The following is a 10,943-nucleotide window of genomic DNA, read 5'->3' on the forward strand; positions in this document are numbered from 1 at the left end:
TTGGGTCACCTCTTACTGTGGGAATGGCCGCCATTTCAGAGTCTGCTCACGTTAAGCCTGAGTCCCCGGCCAATATAGCCACCACGCCTGAGTCGGACATGGAGCTTGGGCTTGGACTGAAAGGTCTGATTGCTAGTGTGATGGACCCACCTCCGATGTCGGTGCGAGCTGCAGGCATCCCGGTAACGTCAGCGCTCTCAAGCCCCGCCATCTTAGAGGTCATGCCACACTCTGCTGCCCTTCCTGTAATGGCGGTCGCCATTTTGAGCGTGTGGGCTGCACACTGCGCTCCAGAGTCCTCTCCTGTCCACGAGTCTGCTCCTGAGGCCTCTCCTGTCCACAAGTCTGCTCCTGTCCACGAGTCCGCTCCAGAGACCTCTTCTATCCATGAATCTGCCTCAGAGGCTTCTCCTGTCTATGAATCTGCACCAGTGGCCTCTCCAGAGGCCTCTCCTATCCATGAGTCTGCTCCAAAGGCCTCTCCTGTCCATGGATCCAATCCAGTGTCTCCAGAAGTGGTAGCTTCCGCTGCAGAACCTCCAGAGGAGGTGGCATTCGCTGCAGAACTTCCTGAGGTGGTGGCGTCCGCTCACAAACTCACTGTCTGTCCTGTCACAGCCATGGAGGCCATTCTTGAACTCACTGTCTGTTCTGCCATGGCCAAGGTGGCCGTTCATGAACCCACAGTCTGCCCTGTCACAGCCATGGAGGCCGTTCATGAACTCACTGTCTGTCCTTTCATGGCCAAGGAGGCCATTCAAGAACTCTCTGCTTGCTCCGTCACAGTCAAGTGATCTGTCCATGTCTCTGTTCCGCCATGGCTTCCTGCTCTGCCTACACCGCCATGGCTGCCCGATCTGCCTGCTCCGCCATGTCCCCCCGCTCTGCCTGCTCCGCCATGGCTCCCTGCTCTGCCTGTTCCACTTCATGGGCCTGGCCCTCCATCCCTCCATCCCTCCCCCAGTTCCACCTCCATTCCACCACCCTCCTGGACTTGTTGGGTTTTGTTTGTGTTTGTTTGGGCGTCTGGAGCCGCCCTTAGAGGGGGGGATATGTAATGTGGGGTTTGGGTTTTGTTTCATGTTCTCATGTCTTTTATTTTGTAATTATTTCATGCTGTTAGTGTCATGCTTCCCTTGCCCTCTTGTCTTCATGCCATTGGTTCCTCTGTTCTTTGTGTCATGTTCTGATTGGTTGTCTTAGTCATGTGTCTTGTTTCCTATTGGTTTGTTCTTGTCATGTGACCCTCATTGTTTGGTATAAGTAGCCCTCCTGTTGCCATTGTCTCTGGTCATGTATTGATGTTGTAACCCGCTGTCGGTGAATCTAGTCTGTTCGTGCCTCGTCAAGTCTGTTCATGTCAAGTCAATCACGGATTATTGTTTGGATCACACTGTAAATAAACTGCACTTGGGTTCTCACTTACGCTCGCCTTCAGTGGACTGACACGTTACAGAAATGCTGTTCTTTAACTGATAATGATTAAACAGCAAATTAAGCAGCATTAAAATGATTTCTGAACGGACACTGAAGACTGGAGTAATGATGCTGAAAAGTCAGCTTTGATCACAGAAATAAAATACATTTTAAAATATCCTAAATAGAAAACCACTATTTTAAGTGTAATATTATAATCATAATATTATTGTTTGTACTGTATTTGTCATCTTTTTTCAAATAAATACATAAATAAAAAGCCTTATGTCCTCCTTTTAACCACCATTGTGTAGGCTATATAATATAATGCATGTGAATTAATAAGCAAATTATATTTTTATTAGGCCTATAATATAAATAACTTTTCTATGCACAGCACTCGAAAGCAAAAGCCTTCAGATTTACAATGTTCTAGAGTAAGATTGAGAATGATTTTTATAGATTATTAAACATGTTCTTAGACACGTGAAATCACAGAAGAAAGCCTTTCTAGAGATATAGCTACATTAACTCTTATCTCATGTCTGCTGAAAACTGCTAATATGTACATTGTGACGAAAAACGTAAATGACATTAAAATCTGAGAAATTTGAAAAGGCCAGTAGTAATTTGTATTCCTTAAAATTAATGTCTGTCGTTTAACTTTTTTTTCTCAGCTCACATTCAAGTTGCGCGCAGCTCAGTGTCTGTGAACAATAAATGTAAAAAAAACTGTAAAAATGCATAAAGTTTTGTGTGAGGGGTAGGTTTAGTATAAGGGAATGGAAAATATAGTTTGTATAGTATAAAAATAATTATGTCTGTGAAATGTCCCCATAAAACATGGAAACCCAATGTTTGTGTGTGTGTGTGTGTGTAAGAGGTTTATCAAATAAAAACCACTTCAATAAGTATAATAGTGCTCTACAAATCAAGTGTGCACAAGAGTGCACTTATAATAGTTTAAAGAAATACACACAGGCTATGGACATCTTTATCATGTTTTTCATTTAAATAAGCTACCATCTGCTGCAGTTGTTTCCAATGAAAATAATCACTATTAACATAAAGTCTGTGAAATTGACACATTAACTTTTAATTAAATGTTATTCATGTCAGCTCTGGTTTACATTTATTACAACCATTCACAAACCACCATTAAAATTAAATTAAAACTGCCATCATGACATCTCTTTATTTACTTATAAATTATCATTATTTATTTATTTATAAAACTATTTATTTAGCTTAACTAGCAACATAAAAACCTACAACATATAGAATAGTAATTAAGCTAACAAATGTAGTTGACAGATTGTTTTTTTAAACCAAATTTTGAAATGGTTTATTGTCCTCATACTGATAAATTTTTCATACAAGGATTACGTTCTGAAAGGTGCTAAGGTCAACATTTGCAGGGTCTGCACCATACTGGGAAAATATCCTTTGTCATCTGCTTTCCCAGGGTTTCTCTTTTGCTTTAATGCTTGAGGCCTCCTTTACTCTTCTGGTTATAGAGTTTATCAGAGTAATTCTGGGCATATCTGAAACATATGGAATCATGTACATTTATGGCAAGTATTATTTCTGAATGTATCAAAATGTTTAGTGACCATCTGTTATTTTCTATCTGATGTGAAATGACCCATATAAATCATTAAATCATTTTATTTGTTGTAAATCTTCCCCATCATATGCTGCTTTGTATTTTGTTCAGGCTTACACATGATTATATAACATTTCGGTGCAAATATGCAAAATAGTAAACCGAAGCTTGAAGCTAAAATTGCAAATATCTCCACAGCTACAGTTAATTTCCCTGGGGAGCTAACATAAGATGGGATAAATGTGATCCATACAGCACAGAATATAAGCATACTGAATGTAATGAATTTTGCTTCATTGAATTTATCAGGCAGTGTGCGAGCCAGAAAAGCCATAATAAAGCACAAGACAGCCAGTAGGCCAATATAACCCAGAACAGCAGAAAAACCTATAGTAGAACCCAGACTGCACTCGAGAATAATCTTTTCTTTGTAATATTTCTTATTTTTGTAAGGGAATGGAGGAGATATTGTTAGCCATAGTACACAGATAAAAATCTGTATTAGTGTAAAGACAAGAACACTGAGTCGTTGTTGTGCTGGCCCAAACCATTTCATGACATTACTTCCTGGAAGTGTCGACTTGAAGGCCATTATCACCACTATTGTTTTCCCCAGAACACAGGAGATACAGAGGACAAAAGTGATTCCAAACGCAGTGTGACGTAACATACAGGACCACTCAGTGGGCTGACCAATGAAAGTAAGTGAACAGAGGAAACACAGAATCAATGAGAAGAGCAGCAGGAAGCTCAGTTCTGAGTTGTTGGCTTTTACTATGGGGGTGTCCTTTTTGTTGTAAAACAGTACAGCTACCAGCGCTGTTATTCCTACTCCAAAGAGTGAGAAAAAGACTAGCACTATACCCATAACTTCTGTGAATGACAGAAACTCTACAGCCTTTAACACACATTTATTTTTCTCAGCATTAGACCAGTATTCCCCTGGACACTGCTTGCAGTTATTTGAATCTGGAAAGGAAGTTGTGATCACTATAGTTATTAACAATACATAAATAAATAATTTATGAACACTTTAAGTCATTGCATGCAGAAACTGCAAAAAGAAGGAATTAAAGAGAGAAGGAAATAACCTATTTTCTTTTAAACTGAGATATGCTAAAGATTACCTGTCTCATTACTGATTTCTCCTTCTGCACATGGGATACAGTCATAACAGCAGACGGGTCTTCCTTTCTGTGCAGCCTTCCTAGTGCCTGGAGGACAGCTCTCACTGCACACAGACCTTGGTTTCTACATAGAAAAATGTGTTGCATATTATTAGATGCAGAATAATGATATTTTATATTTTTATCTTTTATTTATTTAAAAGTTTCAATGTTGAATTCCTATGTGCACTGGGAGCTATTGGACAGTCTTTAATTTTTTTTTACAAAGATAATAACTTTCAAAGAAATCCAGCACCATTACTGCCATAGCAATGTGCTTTCATTCTTTTGCTCACCAATGCCCTCTGCTGATGCTTCTGTCTGTTTGTCTCTTTGATCAAATCTCACCTGGCCTTTTTGCTCTGAATTTACATTGCCAGTAAACAATACAAATACATTGTATACAAATTAGACCACTAAACTAAATTATTTTTACTGGCCACAGGAATTAATTATATATATATATATATATATATATATATATACACAGTATATATCAGTAGCGACTTTTGAGAAGTCTAGAAGAGGCTATTCCAGCCTTAATGCAGTCACATACCAGACGAGAAGCGCAGTGCTGGGCCACACCATGTCTTTAATATTCAAACACATTGTTTTCTAGACGCGGCACCACCGGCCTCTCTGCTTTAACTACAATAGACCGCACTTTCTCATTCTGTTTGCTCTGTTTTTTTTTAATCACTGAACTTCAAACTCTTTGACACCACTTGTTCATTCTTGAAGTGAATGTTTGACTGTTTGGAGAGTAGATTAAAGGTTTTGGACTGCCATCTCGAACTGAAAGCGACGCATCCAGTGTGCGATAAATTGCCCTATACTCAAGCACCATTCACACTACCAGCGACTTTTTCACTGTATGTCACTAGACGCTGTACTGTGAAGACACTTGTGGGCGTTCCTACTGCTGTCGCTCTAATGTTATTGGTAGACTGCACCTCTGGACATATCTGGACATAAAATGCAATCACAAACTATATATATTGCCGGTAAAACTAAGATATCATTCTATTATGACTAGGAATTAGACTTAAAAGAAATAAAAGTACCATTCTGCTGTTGGAGAGTGTTGTTATATAAACTACAGCAGTGCTCCTGCATTAAATCATTAACCGGTGCTAAACTGCTCACTGCATCATATAATTAACAACTTGAGCCATCAATGTATGAAACAAACTCACTTAAACAGCCAACAGTTTCTTTTCTACGCATAACTTTTTTTATATCCATGTATGTAGTTACAGTAAAATCATATAAAACATCTCAGGAAATCTGTCCTGTCTTGCCTGCACTTGAGACCATGACGTGTGAGCGCCACTGACAGATTCTTCACTCCTATTGTTTGTCGCTCGCGAAATTCGCTGTTCATTTGCATAAAGTGAAACAATTCTTAACTTTTGTCGCTTGACTTGCATCGCTTGACCCGCCCACATTCTTTTGCCAACGGTCACTGTCGCTCGTGTCGCCGGAAGTCGCCAGCTCTCTATTGAAAATGAATGGGAGCATGTCACTTTGTCGCTGGGCAGTGTGAAGGTTAAGGCTAGAAGGGATGCGTATGGCGCTACTGGGGATGCGCACATCAATACAGCATAATTTTTGTCACATTGTACAACAATAATTACTATTTTTCCATTATTGTAAGGGGTGGTTTAGGGTTGGGTTAGGTGTAGACGTTAATAAAACACATCTAATATGTCGAAAATTTAATTTTCTTTGTTCGTTTCTGGTCGGAGCTGTATCCCTTCTAGCCACAACCCAGTGTGAACGGGGCTTCATGCATCGGACGGCGGCGGCGCGGCGCTGCGCTGCGCTTCTCGTCCAGTGTGCGACCGCCTTTCAGAAATGCAACAAGAAAACAGAGCAGTGAGAGTAACTGATATCACCAAAATAAAACATAGCTAAATTTAAGTAAAATGAAAATCCTTATTACAAATGCATCATCACACAATCGGTCTATTATGTCGAAAATTTAATTTTCTTTGTTCGTTTCTGGTCGGAGCTGTATCCCTTCTAGCCACAACCCAGTGTGAACGGGGCTTCATGCATCGGACGGCGGCGGCGCGGCGCTGCGCTGCGCTTCTCGTCCAGTGTGCGACCGCCTTTCAGAAATGCAACAAGAAAACAGAGCAGTGAGAGTAACTGATATCACCAAAATAAAACATAGCTAAATTTAAGTAAAATGAAAATCCTTATTACAAATGCATCATCACACAATCGGTCTGAGCACAAAACCAACAAATGTAATGTTTAATATAAGCCAACACATCATGACAGCGCTCACAGTAAAACAACTTAGCAATATACACTTCATTAAAAACAAGCAGTGTTTATATTAAATAATATTATATTGGCACAGCGGCCCAGTAAATGTCCTCACTTACGTTATTTGCGGCTTCCATCGTGACGTGAATAATAGCTAGTTAGTTTATCAGTGTGTATATATTTTTTTTCAATAGAGATCCCACAGTGGGCGGAAATTGTCATAAAGTTAGTGATAACAAGGCCCGCCCATTTAGAGGAAAGATATCATGATTGGTAAGATTTTTCAGTCATTTAAAATTACACTCCCATTGATTTACTATTGCCTGTAATTTCACAGCTGGACCACCAATCACAGAGCCGCAAACCCTAGGCGGAAACATACTAATATGGAGAAAATGGGAAAATGAGTTCATTTAACACATTCACTGAATAGGCAGATTTGAAGAGTTTATTGCCACATAAATTATATTTATTTTATTTAGATGATGATTGTGAAATTATGAATTGCTTAAATAAAAATTATGACTTTTTATTAAAAATAATATTTAAAAGTTTATCATTTAAAAAAATATTTATAAATTGTAAATATTGTTTTTACAATAGTTTAGACCCTCTCTGAGGTTCCCCACTGATATATATATATATATATATATATATATATATATATCAGTGGGGAACCTCAGAGAGGGCCTAAACTATTGTAAAAACAATATTTACAATTTATAAATATGTTTTTAAATGATAAACTTTTAAATATTATTTTTAATAAAAAGTCATAATTTTTATTTAAGCAATTCATAATTTCACAATCATCATCTAAATAAAATAAATATAATTTATGTGGCAATAAACTCTTCAAATCTGCCTATTCAGTGAATGTGTTAAATGAACTCATTTTCCCATTTTCTCCATATTAGTATGTTTCCGCCTAGGGTTTGCGGCTCTGTGATTGGTGGTCCAGCTGTGAAATTACAGGCAATAGTAAATCAATGGGAGTGTAATTTTAAATGACTGAAAAATCTTACCAATCATGATATCTTTCCTCTAAATGGGCGGGCCTTGTTATCACTAACTTTATGACAATTTCCGCCCACTGTGGGATCTCTATTGAAAAAAAATATATACACACTGATAAACTAACTAGCTATTATTCACGTCACGATGGAAGCCGCAAATAACGTAAGTGAGGACATTTACTGGGCCGCTGTGCCAATATAATATTATTTAATACGCATTTATACCTTACAGATAGCATTGGTATAAAACAAATAAGGCGATTACATGTGTTTTAAAGTTGACCTAACAAATTAATGTTCTCTTACTGCTTTATTTCGTCTTCACACGTCTCCCCGCCGGTCTGCCAGCGCACTGCAGGAGGAAAATACTGGTTAGCACAGCTTTACTAGGAAAGTGAGCAAGTAACATAAAAATAATTCATACAAGACGATGAAGAAATGTGTATACGTGTTTTAACGTACCTCTGTGACTCTCATCTCCTGGTCTGCCTCTGCCAGCGGTGCTGCGGCCGGAGGAAAAGACCGGTTAATACAGCTCCACTCGGGAAACTGAGATGTTCTTACGGAAACTTAAACCTGGCTTTATATCGCGTAAATAACATCAGCATACAACGCATCAAGCGATAAAAGAGTCAAAAATGAAAATTAACCTACCATACTCTAGTGGTTTTTCATCTTCACGAGTCTTTCACAGAGCCGGTGCCGAGGTGTGTGGTTGTTTTTCGCAGTCATTAGGACTACTGTTTTTAGATTTACTAAATATAGGAGGCAAATATTTTTTCAAAATGCACTGAAAATCTAAACCTGAGAAACAGTAATAAAAGTTTTACTAAGTTTTAATAAAATAATTTTCAGTGATGCTGTTTGCTAGCTAGTATGCTGACCATCCAATCAAAGGACGAGAAAATGCTGACGTTATCGTTAGCCAGCTAGATGGCCCTGGTGCTGCCAACTCGAAATCTGATTGGTTAAAGCAACAGTTTCATTGCCATTTATTTAAGCTAACAGACGCCTGCACTGTTGATTCTGAAGGCCTTAAGGCAGATTTCTTTGACCCTGGCAACACGATTGCTGAAATATGATTGGAAAAAAGCTCTAATATAAACATACACTGCTGGAAGCAGTGCAACCAAGAGAAAAACTATGAAATGAAGAGAATAGACTATTGGAAATAATTTAATACACATTCATGGAAAAATATATTAAACTAAATCAGTGATTCTGATAGTGTTTAGGCCAGCAGAGAAGGCTTTGCTGGCCCTTACGGCCCACCACTGATATATATATATATATATATGTATATGTGTGTGTGTGTGTCTAACGTGATATCCTTTATGTCATTTGTGTAGGCCATTGCAAGTGTTTTGATATTTTGTTCCCCCAGTTCCCACAAAACGTAGGATGAACTTTACCTCGAGCTGTCCTCCAGCCCAGATTATGTTTTCAGTGTTGAGTACAAAATGCTGGTCAGGGGGCAGTGAGGCATCATAGTATCCAACTGTTTTAAACTTGATTGATCCATTTGAGTCCTGCTGCCAGTTCACAACTTCATATTGGGCTACAACTGCACCAGTGCTGTCAAACCACACATGATCTCCCATCTTTATGGTAAAATTTACCTTTTTCAGAGCCTCAACCACCTATTGAGGAAAAGGCATTTTCAGAAAGAAATTAGTTATCATTTTGCTCCCTTTCTGTCTATCATTCCCTATCATTGTCAACTTATATATAAAAAAAAAAAATAAATAAATAAATATATATATGTGTGTGTGTGTGCGTGTAATTTTATTACCTGCTGTGGTTGTATTTTCGCATCTGTTTTACAACCCTCCTTTTCTTTGCACTTTAGCAGATTGTGTAGTGAATGAGCCACAGCATAAACTGATTTGTAGACGTTGCTAGCATATCTTTGTTCTGGCACATCTTCATTGTTGCTTTTCAGCACAAGGAGATCCTGATATACGTTGCAAATTAATTCATTTTGTGAAGAATTGCCCTCAGTCTGTGTGCATGGAAAAGCTGTTTCCCAGAATTCTTTTATAACAAAATCCGCAAAACCTTCAATATTATTTTTTTTCACTGCAAACCCTAGTGATCCTCCTAGAACTTGAAAACTATTTGAAGTGATCATACTGTCTGCTGTTATCCATGCCTCCACACCTATTACTTGTAGGCCCGTCATGTTCTGAATAATTAACTGATCAAGTAGATTGTTCATCTCAAAATTGGTCAGAAATGCGATAATGACTTTTGCAGTGCCTTTTTTTATTGTGTCTACAACATTTCTGAGTTTTTCAGGCTCTTTTCTCTGAAATTTCACAGAATACTCCACACAAATGCCCTCTTTCTCAGCTGTATTTAGAAATATAGCCATTCCATAGTTTCCATAATCATTGTCACTGTTCACAGCCCCCACCCAAGACCAGCCAAAATGCTTGATTATGTATGCAATTGCTCTGCTCTGGTGGTAATCACTAGCAATAGTCCTAAAGAAATAGGGATAATCTTTTCTATTACTGAGGCATTCACATGAGGCTGAGGGACTTATCTGAAAAAAAGAGCACAGGAAACAGTGAAACAGTTATCATTATGGTAATTATGTCAAACATTTAGTGATTTTGCTCCTTACCACAGGAATTTTAAAAGGCCCAGTAGTTCTGGACAAAATCACTGTGTTGGAAGACTCTGTTTCTCCTATGATAGCATGTATAGGAGACTGTCCATTGCATCTGTCCCCTGATACAAATTCTTGACCATTCATTAATGCCATATTTGCACCCATAGAAGATAGTATTGAACCACAGGTATCATAAATTTGGTAACCAATTGAAACATTTGGAAGTAAAGTTACACTTGTGTTAATCTCCTCAATGGCAAAGATCATGATTTGAGCCATTCGAAAATCTCGTAGACTCACACTGTGAGAAAAATAAATAAAAAAAATAAAAAAAAAAGGTTAAACAAACATAATTTTGAATTAATTAATTGCTGTAATGATTTTAAAATGAATTTTTAAAGTAAAAAACCTTGAGCATGATAAAAGCTGAGGCTTTTGCATGAACTTAAATGAAGGTACTGTCTCTATGCTGTGGACTGGAAAAAGTGCTCCAATAGTTACGTCTCCATCCTTTGATAAGAGCGGGTACTTAGGGTCTCCCATCATACGGCAAAGAGACTTTTCTGCCTTTGCATGAAGTTGAAAGAAAAGCAGAAGTATGCAAAAAAAGACAGACATCCCAAAGAATGCGTTCAGCTGTGGCCAAATGCAACTGGCTTGATACCGGCTTGATATTTGCACTTTTATGCATATGTTAAATATGGATGATTGATTGTGAATGCAGCCAATTACCTCATAAGGCAGGACATGGGCCTAGTCAAGCAACAAATAATCAGTTGATGCCGTGAAATTATATTTGGATACATAGTGTCTAACAAATGATGGCTCTTACATATTTTTTTCTA

General features: G+C 38.2%; 1 protein-coding gene across 1 annotated transcript; it reads right to left on the bottom strand.

The window, feature by feature from the left end:
• Nucleotides 1-3,083: 3,083 nt before the first annotated feature.
• Nucleotides 3,084-10,731, bottom strand: LOC107569498 (extracellular calcium-sensing receptor-like). The gene is made up of 6 exons (XM_016255606.1): nucleotides 10,508-10,731; nucleotides 10,111-10,399; nucleotides 9,274-10,029; nucleotides 8,894-9,121; nucleotides 4,150-4,273; nucleotides 3,084-3,991 (listed from the first exon to the last, which is right to left on the bottom strand). Exons 1-6 carry the CDS (start codon nucleotides 10,714-10,716, stop codon nucleotides 3,084-3,086), a joined length of 2,514 nt encoding a protein of 837 aa, XP_016111092.1. The 5' UTR covers nucleotides 10,717-10,731.
• Between the last annotated feature and the right edge of the window lie 212 nt (nucleotides 10,732-10,943).

This window comes from Sinocyclocheilus grahami, unplaced genomic scaffold (assembly GCF_001515645.1).
Source record: "Sinocyclocheilus grahami isolate Dianchi unplaced genomic scaffold, SAMN03320097.WGS_v1.1 scaffold1352.1, whole genome shotgun sequence".
NCBI classification, from domain to species: Eukaryota; Metazoa; Chordata; class Actinopteri; order Cypriniformes; family Cyprinidae; genus Sinocyclocheilus; species Sinocyclocheilus grahami.

Excerpts from the sequence above, each read along its gene's own strand:
- LOC107569498 (XM_016255606.1), bottom strand. The coding sequence starts at position 10,716 with ATGTCTGTCTTTTTTTGCATACTTCTGCTTTTCTTTCAACTTCATGCA. Across the intron at positions 10,400-10,507 it reads CAGCTTTTATCATGCTCAAG|TGTGAGTCTACGAGATTTTC; the intron begins GTTTTTTACTTT and ends TTTTTCTCACAG. Across the intron at positions 10,030-10,110 it reads GGCCTTTTAAAATTCCTGTG|ATAAGTCCCTCAGCCTCATG; the intron begins GTAAGGAGCAAA and ends TCTTTTTTTCAG.